Genomic DNA, 14668 nt, shown 5'->3' with positions numbered 1-14668 from the left:
CTATACTGTGTTAGGGTGTGGACAGGGTCTGTGGCAGCCCAGCAAAGGTGCACACACACATCCATGTGCATGGATGGGCTCGCAACCTTAATTTAGTAGTAGTTAGAAGAGACAGCAAATTTAAAACCCACTGTTTCCTTTCATAATCAATATCTGTGATTGAAGTTTCCTCACCTGGCCAGGTGTGGACTGAGTTTTCCACAGACGGATCAGCTCCAACCCCTGAACTGAAAGGCTGAATGCTGGGCCAGGAACCCCCAGCTTCACAGAAGAATCGCGGGATTCCACGAAGGAATTATAGGATCTCCTGATGTGGCCCCAATCCATCCATCGTCTGCGTCTCATATTCCTACCAAAAAAAAACAGGCCTAGTTCCACTTAAAAAATAACAGCAATGGCCAAAGTACACTTCATGAAGGTGTAAGACACCAAAACCACAGAAAATGGGATTTGGATTTGAAGGAGAGTGTATAGTTTGTGTGTGTTTCAGGTATTGAGCTAAGGTCATGTGGCCTCACCTGAAAAAAATTAAAGGAGATGTGGGAGAGAATGAGGAAAACACGAGTCCATGCCGGCACCCCACCCAGCTAAGCTTCAAGGATGGGGAGCGTTTCTTTGTTGGTGTGAATCTGAATATTGGTTTTTCACACTTATTTATACAGATGCTTATTGAAAAACTACTCTGTGCCAGGCACTGTACCAGACACTTGGTGACACATCCAGTAATTAAATAGATGAGTTCCCAATCTGTCTATTCAAGTCACAAGGAACAGTGCTCTGATTTTCTTTTCTTTTCTTTTTTAAAAAAGATTTTATTTATTTATTCATGAGAGACCCAGAGAGGCAGAGACATAGGCAGAAGGAGAAGCAGGCTCCCTGTGGGGAACCCGATGCCAGACTTGATCCCAGAACCCCAGCATCACTAACCGAGCCGAAGGCAGACGCTCAACCACTGAGCCACCCAGAACCCCAGAGCTCTGATTTTCTAGCTCCCAACTTACGCTGCACCCTATCCAGGGCAGGGAGCCAGGCTCTTCTCTTGTGGCATTTCTTTTACAAAGCCCCCTGAACAAGTGTGCCCACGATGGATGCTTGGGCAAGAGGCCCGACGTGCTCACAAAAGAAAGTGGAATCATGTGTCTTGACGCTCTGGTGGGCGCTGGGCTTTCTTTCCCCCCACCACCTCGTCTCCTAGCATCTCTCCCAGGCCTCCTGGGTGGTCTTGGCAGGTTCAGGCCCCAAAAAGAGGTTGTGATGAAAGCTGACAAGAACCGCAAGGTGTTACCCTCCCACAGTCATTTTGCATCCAGTTAGGGGTTTCCCAAAGACCAGAGGAATGTGTCTATTGTAGCATTAGGAGGTCAGAGCAAGAATAATCTCAAAGGCAAACAGGCTTCGGCTGGAAGAATGACCTATCTGAGGCAGAGTGTAGAGAAGGTTCCCCAGGCAGGAAAGAACTCAGTCGTGCGCTGGCAATATCTGCTGTGGCTCGTGTCTTCTGGGTACCCAAGGCCAGTCCAATCCCTTCATTTCACAGATGAGGACATTGAAGTTTCCGTGAAACTTCACAGACTGCATGTGGGGTTGAGAGAAGGCAAGGGTCTCCAGCCTGCAAATAGGTAGCGGGTCCACAGATAGAGCTAGACACCCAGACCCACCGGCACTCCAGGCAGTCTGTTCTGCCGATTAGCCGGGCTTCAAGCTATCAGAGGAAATGCGACCCCCAATCGCAGCCATCCTCTTCCTCTGTGAGTCAAGTCAGCTCTGATTGACATTTGCATATTATCCTGTACGCTGCTCCTATGTTTCTTTTGGTCCCTGTAATTTCCTAGTAATTATTTGAGGACAGTAAAATATAGTGCAACTAAAGCTGAATCTGTGCCAGAAACAGCAGGATTGTGGTTCAGGTTGCCTGGATTTTAGCAACTGACACCTCAAACCAATCTTCACGTAAATCCTTGCATGCATACCCTGCAGAAGTGGCTCTCTGACGTCCCCTTAGCCCATTGGCCGAATGAGCACTGGGTTGAGAGCCTGCAATGTAAGTCAGGATGCCACGTTTTAGTTCTGAGATCTTCAGCACATCACTTAATCCTTCTGGGCCTCAGTTTTCCAATTATTAATGAACTCATCCACCAAACATTTATTAGGCACCTTCAGTGTGCTCAGGCACATTACTGGGGATGGAAAAACAAGACAAGGTCTTTGATGTTAGGGGTTTAAACTAGTGTGTAGGATCAGTTAAATAAATGAATGGACTCATGGGTTCTAGGTATTAGCATGGAGGTCTGAATAGGGTTAAGTGGGGGCTCACTTCTACCCTGGGAGTCAAGAAAGTAAAGATTTCATGAAAGGCTTGAAGCTAGTCAAGGTTGAGGTCAAGGATGAGGAGGAGGTGTTCATCTAGTGGAAGAGGTGGGATGTAGAAATTGAAGGAATGGAAAGGGTCTGGAAGGCAAGAAGGAGTGACCTGAGCAAAAGCACAGTTGCATGGAAGAATCAGGAATATTTGTGATTCCTGGAGAGAAGATGTGATGTGGGGTGCAGCAAGAGCCTGCCAGGTCACATCCCTCCATATGAAGGACTATGGACTCTATTGTCTAGGCCTGTGTTCTCCAACAGGACAGCCACTGGCCACATGCGGCTACTGGGCACTGAAATGTGGCCAGTCCTAATTGAGGTGGAAGGACATAGCAGATTTTGTAGACTTTGTGTGAACGAGAATGTAAAACAGAGATTTTTTTCTATTGATTATATGCTGAAATGATAATCTACTGGATTTGTTAGATGAAATAAAAAACATTATCAAACATAACATGATCTGTTTCTTTTCCCCTTTTTTGAACACAGCCCTGCGATAATGTAAAATTACTCATCACTCTCATATATCTCAGTGGACAGTCCTGTCGCAAACAATAGAAAGTCACTAGAGGCATCTTTTAGAAGCAGGGAGGTACAGGTTAGAAACGCTCACACTGGCAGCGAGTGGAAAAATGGAGACAATGAGAAAATTATTTTAATGATCGGCAGTGAGCGATGAGAAGTGCCTGAATTAAGATGGAGGCTGGGTGATAGGGAGGCTGAATCTACAGGGTCTGGTGACAGACTGCATGTGGGGTTGAGAGAAGGCAAGGGTCTCTAGGTTGCTGGTGGGCAGCTATGGACACTGGTGATGCCCCTGGAGGATGGAGGACCCAGAAAGAGGTTTATGGAGGTGCTGAGGAGTTCATGGACTTGAGATGACTGTGGGGCTCTAATGTCCAGGTGACAGTTTGAGATGGTGTTACTTAGGTTTGGGAGTTAGTGCATTAAGGTTAGATAAGACTCCATGGGGAATAAGATCACCCAGGGAGAGGAGGTAAAAGGAAAGAGGCAAGCAGCTGGCTCTGGGGAACCCAAACACTAATGCAAGAGCAGGGGAAGAGAAAAATGCATCTTTATGCTGCCTGTCAACAATGACCTTTGCAGGCAGCTTTTAGCTCTCTGATGAGAGGTCTTTCATTCAGCAGAGACCCTCTTTCGTTTGTTGATTTCAGAAGAAAAGAAAAAAAGTCACAGCTAAAGAAAAGCTTGGTCCCCTTGAATGGAGCTACTGGAATTGCGGGAGACAGTAAGAAAGGAATCTGTTCAGGTGGTGATCTCACTTCTTAAAGCTGGTGGTGGTGGGGGGGGACGTCTGGGTGGCTCAGCGGTTGAGCATCTGCCTTCAGCTCAGGGCGTGATCCCAGAATCTGGGATCGAGTCCCATGTCGGGCTCCCTGCATGGAGCCTGCTTCTCCCTCTGCCTGTGTCTCTGCCTCTCTCTCTGTGTGTCTCTCATGAATAAATAAATAAATATTTAAAAAAATAAATAAAAATAATGCTGGTGGGACAAGGCTAAGCCAGTACAGTAGCTTTTCAGGGGCCCTTTGGTAATAGCATCAAAGGTAGCAATTCTTTTTCTAGGGATTTATTCTAAGAAAATTATCAGAGATGGACACGAGACACATGCCCCAACATGTTTAAAGCAGCACTTTCCTTAATACCAAATAAAATTGGGAGAAACCTAGATGCCCAATCATGGGAAACTGGTGTAATAAATTGATAGATCCATGTGACAGAATGTCCACAGTCACTTAGAAGAATGTCTCCGTGTGTATCTATTGACATAGAACGATGTTCACAATACAGTCAATGAAAAAGCAGGTGACATTGAAGAAAGTAGTACGGCTGTTTCTAGTTAGTGGTTGTGGTTTGTCTTCACCATGGTTAAGGCCAAGGTCTAGCAGGGTGCCTGGATTGTCTGAGTGAGGCCACTCACACACACACCCCTGGCCGTGCCTCAGTGTCCCCTTCCAGAAAGGGAATGATAATCACACCAACTACAGGCAGTCGTAAAACCTATATGAGTTCACGTCATCCATGTAAAGTATTTAGAACAGGGCTTGCAAGACCTCAGTCTGTGTTAGCCTTTACTGATATCTTTAAAAACACCTTTATTGAGATAAAATTCTCATATCCTACACTCACCCATTGCAAAATGAACCATTCACGGGTGTTTAGTATATTCAAAGAGTTGTGCAAACGTCACCTCAGTTGGTTTTAGAGCACTTTCGTCACCCTAGAAGGAAACTCCGCACCCTTCCCCGTCCCCTGGCCACTGGCAACCAGTATCCTACTTTCTCTCTCTGCGGATCTCTTCTGGGCATTTCATCGAAAGGGTTTCATACAACATGTGGTCTTTTGTAACTCGTTCTTTCATTTAGCATTATGTTTTCAAACTCACCCATGCCCTAGCATGGATTTCATATTGCTTTCTTATTGCAGACAACCTTCACTACGAATGTTGTTATCAAGTTTGGAAAAAAGCACACAACCAAACTCGTCGATCCCTCCTTTCCATTAGGTTGAATCTCTTGGAAGAGGGACAGCTTTTCCTTGTTTCTTTAACTTCTATTTCATTCCTTCAAAGTCTGAGCCAACCGCAGGATGTTTGTTTTCAAATGCTGAGTCGTACATAAGGTGCAGAGTGTTCCAGGTGTGTGTTTTGAGAGGTAAGGACTCTCCTTCTACATTCCCAGGGCCTGCCTACAAAGAAATACTGAGCTCCCCCACCCCCACCGCCCCGAGCATGTGCAACTGTCTCAGAGCTGACAGTCCAAAGACCCACCGCCTGGTTCTCTTCCACTTTCCAGAACTTAACAGCCCTTGCACTGGAGACACCCAACTCTGCTTTCGTCCTACACGTAGTTTTCTTTCTCTCTTTTAAATCTTTTTTAAAATGAAGGTATAACTTTAATGTGGTATATTCTATTCATTTTTAATATAAAAGTAGCATGCCAATATAGTAAAAATAATTTGAAGGCATACAATCTCACTGCTTTTACAGAGCTATGTTTCCATTTCAGCACACCACTCTTTGGTGGCTGTCCGTAGGTGTGTGTGTGTGTGTGTGTGTGTGTGTGTGTGTGTGCTTTTTAAAAATAAATGTAATTATAATAAACCAACAATTTTCCAACTACTAGTTTTTAGGTTCACATTGTAAACTGAACCCTGGACTGAGGGAGATTCTGGGCTGAAGCCAAGGCTGTGTTTGTGACTGTTACTATCCCAGAAAATGGGAGAGGGAAAACACAGCGACAAATGTGCTCTCCGATATGAGTTATCATGATCATTGGGCTGGAAAGTTCTGGAAGCCAAAGGCTCTGTCTTATGAGCAAACTGGTATATTGACTATCATGTGGTCAACTGAGCACTGTGCCCCGTTCCTATATGCTGCCCCCAGGATGTTTTCCTATATATATATTTTTTATTGCAGTACAATGTACATAACTAAAATGTACTGTTTTAGCCATTTTTAAGTGTAGAACTTTGTGGCATTAAGCAGATTCCCATTATTGTACAGCTATCACCATCATCCACCTCGAGAACTTTTTCATCCTCCCCATCTGAAACTCTGTACCCATTAACCACTAGCTCCCCATTCTTCCTTCCCCCTGGGCCCCTGGCAAGCACCATTCTACTTTTTGTCTCTATGAATTGGACTATTTTAGGTATTTTGTATAAATAGAAGGAGGGATTAGCTGCCCCATGAGTGCCTGGATTAGTTTGGGATTAGCTTATTTCGCTTAGTATAATCTCTTTATGATTCATCCACACTGTGGCTTGAGATAGGCTGCCTTTCGTTGTTAAGGTTGAAGGGTATTCCGTTGTGTGTGTACGTACCACATTTTGTTTGTCCGTTCCTCCATAGTAGATACTAGAGTTGCTTCCGCCTTTTGGCTAGCATCGATAATGCTGCTGTAAGCATGGGTGTACGGATATCTCTTTGGGTTCTTGCTTTTGCTTCTTTTGAGTATCAGCCTAGTGGAATTGCTTGATCAAATGGTAATTCTTTGTTTAGTTGGAACCACCATACCGTTTACCAGAGTGCCCCCATCATGTTACATTCCCGTCAGCAGTGCACAAGCCTTCCAGTGCCTCCACATCTTCTCCAACGCTTGTTATTTTGTGTGTGTGTGTGTGTGTGTGTGTGTGTGTTTTAATACCCATACCAATGAGCGTGAAGTGGTTAAATGTGTATCTTTGGTTTAAGACATCTTTCAAAATGTACACAGTTTGTATATATGTAATTTTTTACATAAGTAGCATTATGCTACTTATCTCATCCTCTGTGTTACTATTTGCACTTGGAACTGTTTTTAAGATCCATCCGTTTACGTTGTGTACACAGAACCCATTGCTTCTAGCTTTCGCGTGGTGCCCTGTGGTAAGCATCAACCATGTCACATATACTGGGAGCATACGTGTGTTTGTGGCAAGCTTTCAACATGGGTTATTTGATTCCTTACAGCAATCCTGACAGGTAGGTGTATTATTTACATTTTATGGAGGAGGAAACTGACATACAGAGGGTTAAAGGACTTGCCCAAAGTCACAGAGCTGGAAGTGGTAGGGCTAGAAATTTAACCCAGCTCTGCCTGGTGCCATGGGTGGGCTCCCACGTGTAAGGTGCACACAGAGCCACAGACCGAGGTGCTCTCTCAGGTCAGGACACTCCGGGGAGAGTTCCAGTCCTGCCTAGATTCCGACATGTCCACACTGCCAACTGCCTTCCTTTACCGGATGTCACTTCACGTCTCTGTGAAATGAAGACGGAACAATTTTAAAGCTCTTTCTAGATTTGCCACTCGTTGATTAAACACCCTTTAGCTAATGGAAAAAAATAATCAGAATTGAAGTCATGTGTTTGTTTCTTTCCAGTGTTCTACCTGGGAGCCACTCCAAATACTCGAGAACCCTTTGGCAAGTCCATTTGGGAGGCCATTCTTGATAGGACTAACTATTCCCAGGGAAACGGAGTCGCTGCCTCTGGCCCCATCCCACCTCTCTTGAACTTTGCACTCACGGTGATGAAAAATTAACTGGGCTAATGTCCTTCCAAGGACAACCTCTGCAAAAGCTGGCCTGGCTGGGGCCCAGGAGACCAGGCGCCAGAACAGAGTTCCTATCCATCCGGAGCCGCCCACCCATTCACCACCCAAAGTCAAAGGAGCACGCAGGATCCTCTTGGCACTGAGAGGCTCTTGTCCTCAGCCATCCTGCTTGGTTGAAACTGGGACTTAGTCCCTCAATTCTTCTTGTGGAGAGACTAAGCCCAGAGGAGAAAGGACTAGTCCAGAAACGGCATTTGCTGGACTCACGTGGGTCCAGCCCTGTTTTTCTGCATGCACAGCTGTCCCTGTCACACGGATGACGGCATGCGAAGGAAGTGCAAGAAAGCATGGTTCAGCCACACTAACTAGCTGCTGACTAGTTATTTCCTCCCCTCGGGGAAAATGGGAGGGCCGAAAGAGGAGCTCTTCCCATGCCATGATTTTAGAGGGTGAGGTATACACCAGGCCCTTCCACTACACTTAACTCTCTGACCTCTTTGGCTCCTTACCTCCGTGGTATAGATCATCTACCTCCCCCAGATGTGGCTCTGCCTCTGCAAAGTGACACACGTGCATTGTAGGAGAGCACTTTCAACGCTCTTTCTAGATTCACCACTCTGCACGATAACAACTGTTTGGTCCGTTCTTACAGCAGGGAGGAGATGCTCAACGAGGAGGAAGGGAGCCAGGATGGAAAGTCAGGTCAAGTCACTGATGGAGCCTGAGGTCCCCTTACTTATAGGACTGCCTCTCAGCAGCCCCACCTGCATGGTTTAATGCTCAGGTTAAAATTCATGTTTTACTAGGGGGTGAGGACTGCAGGGGCCCTTTCTCCCGGGCATACGCCTCCCATGCCTTGGTGCTTCTCTAGGCTGTGAGCTCCCTGAGGACAGGGGCCTTCACCTTCCTTTCCAGCCTTCCCAGAAATGACGGGGCGGGCTGCAACACAGAGACATCCCACAGATGCGTGTCTAACAGAACCGTTCTCGCTTAACCTCGCACCACTCTCCATGGCAGCAGAGGCGGCCCGGGGTGTGGTTCTAACCCTTCACAGCGCTGGACTGTTTGCAAAGCTTTTCACAGGAGATTCCCACATCTACCGCATGAGGTGGAGAGGAAAGCTATTTCTAGCCTTATTTGATAGGCGAGCAAACATTCCTTGTCCTGCCACAATAGTGCACCTGCATAAAGAACTTTTGTTTTGCAAAGAACTCTATCAGTGATGTCACCATTGCCTGCTAGCCCAATGCACAGGCAAGAATGTGGACTTCAGCTTCCCGGAGCACTGGGTTCAAATTCCAGCCACCAGCGTGTCCTCCCCACCCCCACCCCAGCAACCGGACTTGGAATCCTGAGTAAGTATTTCCACGCCTAGGTGCCTCATCTGTAAATGGGGCCATTCTGACGATTAAATCCCAGGGCAGCTTTTGGGTTACCTGGAATGAAGAAAGCCAGGGATACATGTTGATTGCTCTTTCCTTTTCCTTTTCCATGAAGGCTGGGAAGAAGGGAGTGAAACTTCACACTGGCTGCAGGTTACCCCAGGACTAGCCAGGAAAGGGACAGCCCCACTTGGGGTTCAGGGGTTTTCAGGGCCAGGCAGCAGGGGAGTTAGGAGAGGAGTGTGAAGAGCTCAGTCCCCAGGGGCAGCAGCGGACAGGCCCAGGGTGGGGTGGAGGCCATTCTCTCTAAGGCAGGGACCCCTGCAGCTACTGGGCTGATTTTGTGGATTGGACCACACCTCACAGGGCTTTGTAACTCCCCACCCGCTAGCGGATAACGTCTTTCTCACTAGGAGGGTTTCCTGCTGTTAAAAACAAACAAAGGCGGTAGACACCCGGCTAGAGGCCTGGCAGGGGAGGGGCAACAGGATAAACGCCCAGAGGGTCTGGAGTAATTCCTGAAAGCAGCCGCGGGGTTCCAGCGCAGAAGCCCCCGATTTCTGCTGGTGGGGAGAAAAGCCCCAGGTGCCCCAATGTGCCGGCGTTTCTTTGCTTCCCTTCGGGCCTAAGTTTGCATACATAAAGCTGCCGAGGACTCCCCTTTGCCCCACTTTTTGCGAGTTCACAGCTATGGAAACAAAGCTCTCTCCCAGTTTGGGGGGTGTCGAATTTCGGATTTTTTTTGGGGGGGGGAGGAGGTATCATAAGGTTGCAAACACCCAGTAATGTAATCTCCCCCCCTCCCCCAAGGTAAATTCTAAAGCGCCCCCCTTCCTTTCTTCCCGAACTCAACAGATGTCTTTGAGGCCCATTTTTCTGCCCGGGGACTTGATTCACAAAGGACCCCTGGCTCCGGCTAGTATTCCAAGGGGGAGTCTCTGGGGTCCCCACGTCCACACTTGGAAGAGCACCCCCCACCCCCATCCCAGTTCTCTCCTCCGCGCACAGGCTCGGGGGCCTCTCGGCCGGAGGGATCTCACCGAAGAGAGAATAAAACATAAAATAATAATAAAAAAAGCACCCCACGGCTCGCGGGTCTGCGGCGCCACCAAGGCCCCTGCCGCGGGTCAGCGCGCGCGCATCCCAGAGCGCGCCCCGGCTTCCTGGGCCTCCGCCTTCCGCGCGCCCTTCCTCGGACGGGGGTCCTAGGGGTGCACCCGCCCGCCGCCGGGGTGGCTCTCCAGCCCGCCGCTGCAACCGGGCTTCCCGAGGGTGGGTGCCGGGAGCGCAGCGTGGACGCCGCCGCAGGACCCGGCCCTCCCCTCGCGCCGCCCGGTTCCCACGACTTCCTCCCGGCGCCCGGCGCCCTCGAGGCCCGCGCCGCGCGGGGTCCTGCGCGCACCGGCCAGCGCCGCCGCCGGCCCCGGGTCGCCCACGTGGGCGTGCTCCGCGCGGGGCGGGGGCAGGCCGGGCGCCCTCCCGGAGGCTGGGGTGGGCCGGGCGCCCGGGGGCGGGGGCGGGGGCGGGGGCGGCGGGGCGCGGGGGAGGAGGCGGGGAGCCCCGGCGGCGAGGGGGCGGTGACAGCGCCTGGAAAGGAGGCTGCACGCGGATTTGCATGAAACACAGACTGGGAGCGGGCGGGCGCGGGCGCGGGAGCGGGCGCGGGCGCGGGCGCGGGCGCGGGAGCGGGAGCGCGGCGCACGCCCCGGGCCGGCCCAGCGAGCGAGCGGGCGAGCCGGGAAGGCGGAGGGAAGCGGGCGGGCGAGGCGGGCGAGGCGGAGGGATCTGCGCATCAAAGCGGGCGAGGCGAGCAAAGTTTGGCTGGGGGTTGGACTTTCCTTCCTGGAGGCGGCACCCAAACAGCTAACCCCGTGCGGAAACCCAAACTTTCTTCTGCCACTCGGAGTCTCGCGGCCGCCGCCTCCGCCCCGCGCTCGGGGCCTTCCCGACCCGGCGCCGCTGCCGCCGCCGCCGCCGCCGCCGCCGCCGCCCGCCGCCCCCCGCCGCCCCCCGCCGCCCCCCGCCGCCCTCCTTCCCGCCGCGGGAGCCGCTCGGGGGCGCAGGGCCGCGCGCCGAGCCCCGCTGGCTGCAGCGCCGCGGCCCGGCCGGGAGCTCGGGCAAGTCGGCCGCGAGTTGAGGCGAAGTTCGGGCGGCCGAGCTCCCGTCCGCGCCCAGCCCCGCCGGGGCGCCCCTCGCCGCCCGCGCGCCCTCCCCAGCCATGTCGTCCATCCTGCCCTTCACCCCCCCGATCGTGAAGCGCCTGCTGGGCTGGAAGAAGGGCGAGCAGAACGGGCAGGAGGAGAAGTGGTGCGAGAAGGCGGTCAAGAGTTTGGTCAAGAAGCTCAAGAAGACCGGGCAGCTGGACGAGCTGGAGAAGGCCATCACCACGCAGAACGTCAACACCAAGTGCATCACCATCCCCAGGTGGGGGGCCCCAGCGACCCGGGGCGCGCCCGCCCGGTGCCCCCAGCGCGGCGGGGCGGGCGGGTGGGGTGGGAGCGAGAGGGCTGGTGCGCGCGCGCGCGTGTGTGCGCGTGTGTGTGCGCGTGTGCGTGTGCAAGGGGGGCAGCGGGAGCGCGGTCCGGAAGGCGCTGAGCGGCGGGGGGACCCCCACAAAACCGCCTCTGGACTTGCACACATTTCGGAGCCCGGCGCTTCCACGGGGCGCGCCCCCTGCCAGAGCGCACACTCGCCTTGCGCCTCCCGGGAAGGGGGGTGTCGCGGGACGCGGCCGCCCCCACCCCGGCGGGGCTGGGGCTGCGGGCTGGAAGTTGAGGCCCGCTTTGTTCGGCTCCGCGGGCCCGAGCCCCTCCTCCGCCGCCGCCTCCCCTCCGCCCCCGCGGCCCGCGCTCGTGGAGGTGGCGGTGTCTCTCCCTTTCTTCCCCTCGGGCCTGTCCCCCCACGCCTCTCCTCCGCAAACAGGAATGCAGTCCGTACAGCTGGGGCTGTGGGTGAGGAGCGGGAGCCCCGTGATTGACAGGTTCCTTCTGGGTTCTCTCTTTGCCTTCGGGATTAGCATTTTTATCGAGTATTTTTAGCCCCGGTTGTGCCCGCCGCCCGCCCCCTCCGCGCACACGCACTTTCGGTGCAGCGCGGTGCTTGCAGAGAGACCCGGGGCAGAGGTTAGGGTCCTCCCCCCTCCCCCGACGAGTGTGTGTGTGTGTATGTGTGTGTGCGCGCGCCCTGCTTTCAGCCTGAGATTGCGGCCAATGTAGGAGAGGCAGAGCTGATCAGATAGCAAAACGCACCCCAAAGTGGGCCTCGCATCGGCCCTCGCATTCCTGCAGAGCTCTCCTTCTCCAAGCGCTTTGCCATCTGTCTGGACCTCCTTTCTCCTTCGCATCGCGCTAGCTAGGTCAGGCGGGAGCTCACAGATGGCTGATGGAAGGGGTCAGTGACTTCTCTCCACTCCCCAGGGCCTTCTTTTAGTTGCGCTGCCCCTGGCTGGGAATTGGGGTGTGTGTGTGTGTGTGCACTTTAACCTCCTGTCTCTCCCTGTGGGCCCCCTTTAAAGTCTGATTCTGCACCAAGGGAGTGTGTGTGTGTGTGTGTGTGTGTGTGTGTGGATCTGGGTGGGATGTCCTGGGGTCCCAGTCTGCAGAGTTAGGAGTAGAGGGTCTGCAGGGCATGAGCCCCATAAAGATGGTCCTCCTTGCTGCTGGGCCAGGAGTGGACTGCATCCTTGGCCACCTGCTCGGGGCAGCTGTACACGCAGTGTGAGGCAGGCACAAAGCAACATCTGTCCACAGGAACCCAGAACAGGCCTCCTCTGGAAATAAATGCCACATATGGTGGGAGTGCTGACTTAAAAAGTAATATATAGGTTTTTTTTTTTTTTTTTAACTGGGTGGATCCAGTCAATAAAGGCAAGGGAAGGTGGTGTGTCGTCTGGGAAGTGCGCCCTGGGTGTGTGATCCGGAGCCAGAATTGACTTCAGAGGAGGTGGTGTGATGTGATGGGGTCGTGAGCCTTGGATTCTGGTCCCAGCTCTGGTTCTGAATCCTTCTTTATTCCTTTGGCTGGGGTGCGGGGGTAGGGTGAATGAGCGTCATACATCTCCTGTCTGGGGAGGGATGTGCAAAACGTGCCTTCTTACCTGTCAGGGTGCATTGAGGACAAGTGCTTTGTGCCTTGAAACAGAGAAAAAAAGAAAAAGAAAAAGAAAAAGGAAAGAAAAGGCATGAGTTATAAAATGAACAGCTGCATGAAGTGTTTTACAGTTTTCAGAGCACTTTCACATGGTTTTAATGAGATCAGGAAAGCAAGAAGCTCCCGCCGACTAGATAAGGCCGTCAGACTTCAGATTTCTCTCCTTTTTTTTTTTTTTAAAAGTGGAGAAAACTGAAGGAGGAGGGAGGTAAAAGGTTTGGCCCGGTGGACTTGGGACTCTGACCAGTTGCGCCCCTTTTCCTACTTCGCACCGCTCTCTACTTCGAAAGTTCCAAATACATTCTTTGCTGAATGCTGGAGCACAGTTAGCTTGGGGTGGGGGCGGCTGTGGATGTTGGTTGGTTGGTTGGTTGGTTGGTTGGTAAGGTTGCTGATGATGTGTCTTTGGGTTGGTGACTGCTTGGGGGAGAGCCCTGGCTTTCCCTTGCCTTGGTAGGGCTTTGCCCTCTAGGTGAGCGTAGCTGTGGCCCTCCTTTCCCACCTCTAAAGTCCTCCACAGCTTGAGGCATAGGAAAGCTTTGGACACCTCTAAGAGTTCGAGCAAGCAGGTTCGATCCGGCCTTCTCATGACTCTGTTAGGAGTGGGGCATCTTTTCCACCTGCCTTGGCAGGGGCCTTATATGAAGGTAGATTTTGTTTTTAATCTTTTCTCAGGGAAACCCAGTTGCTTGGGTGGATCCAGACAAAATGGATTTCCATCCCCGGATTTCGTGCCCACGCCTCTAGGTCACCTTGTCTCCCTTGGCAACGGCTGCCACTGTTTTGGTCGTGGGCAGAAAACTAAAGGCCACGTCTTGGGAAGGTGGCTAGCTGGCCTCCACGTCAGTGGAGTATCAGCATGTCTGCTCAGCCCCAAAGAGTGTGGTGGTGATGGTCATATTGTCTGCTCCCTCTGCACTACCTTTGTAACCAGGGCTTTGGGAAGTTGACGGAGGGAGATACTTAGCCTAGTTATCCCATGGGGTGTGGGGAGTTGGGTGGTTCAAACTGCCCTGGGGTTTCAGGAGACCTCAGTCTGGGGAGATTTGACAAGCGTGTTTTGGCTACGACGTAATCGTGATTAGCAGCAGCAACCCTTGGCAGTTGCGGCTGCATCCTCGGATCTTCCAGACTGCGTGCTTGCTTGGGTTACGCCGGCTCTAACCTGTCCCGGCAGTCAGGGGAGCTGGAGCGGTACAGGCTTCCCGGTCCCAAGAATGTAAAAGAGACCAGTGCCAAGGAAATGGTAAGAGCTTGATTTAGATACCCCAGCAGAGAGGCTATCAGGATACTCTGAGGTCTGGCGGTCGGGGCAGGACTTAGACAAGTTGTATAACAGCATCTTCCCCGTCACCGGCCTTGAGTATCGGAGTAAAGCAGCAGGCATCCTCCTGGCCAGTGAAGAATGGAGTCCCAGCATTTGCCTCGGAGAGGAAGAGAAGGCGTGTGCCTTCTGTGTCAGCAGTGAGGGGCCAGGCACGCTGCAACATGACGGTTTTGGTGGACACTGATAACTTGTGCTTCCACCGATGGGCTCCATGCCTTGGCCCAGTGGTTGGGAGCTGGAGCAGACCTCATGTCTGGTTCGTTTGGAAGGGAATTGGGGCTTTCTTGTGTCCAAGCACGTTCTCATGTCCACATCCAGAGGAAATGGGGGAATTGAACCCAACACCAGGTCTGACACCTGCCATCTCCTCTTCCTCAGTAAACTTGGCCTCTTAA

At 52.3% G+C, this 14668-nt stretch overlaps 1 protein-coding gene across 2 annotated transcripts in view; it reads left to right on the top strand.

The window, feature by feature from the left end:
• The first annotated feature begins 10988 nt into the window (after positions 1-10988).
• Positions 10989-14668, top strand: part of SMAD3 (SMAD family member 3) — a 117590-nt gene continuing 113910 nt past the window's right edge. The window contains exon 1 of one of the 2 annotated variants that reach the window (XM_041740563.1): positions 10989-11221. In XM_041740563.1, coding sequence (XP_041596497.1) covers positions 11016-11221 — 206 coding nt within the window. In that variant the 5' untranslated portion in view covers positions 10989-11015. The remainder of the gene's footprint in view (positions 11222-14668) is intronic. The other variant, XM_041740571.1, reaches the window with a different exon arrangement.

Source organism: Vulpes lagopus, chromosome 2, assembly GCF_018345385.1.
Source record: "Vulpes lagopus strain Blue_001 chromosome 2, ASM1834538v1, whole genome shotgun sequence".
Lineage (NCBI taxonomy): Eukaryota > Metazoa > Chordata > Mammalia > Carnivora > Canidae > Vulpes > Vulpes lagopus.
Note: the sequence above shows the minus strand (reverse complement) of the source record. Positions and strands in the feature narration are given on the sequence as shown.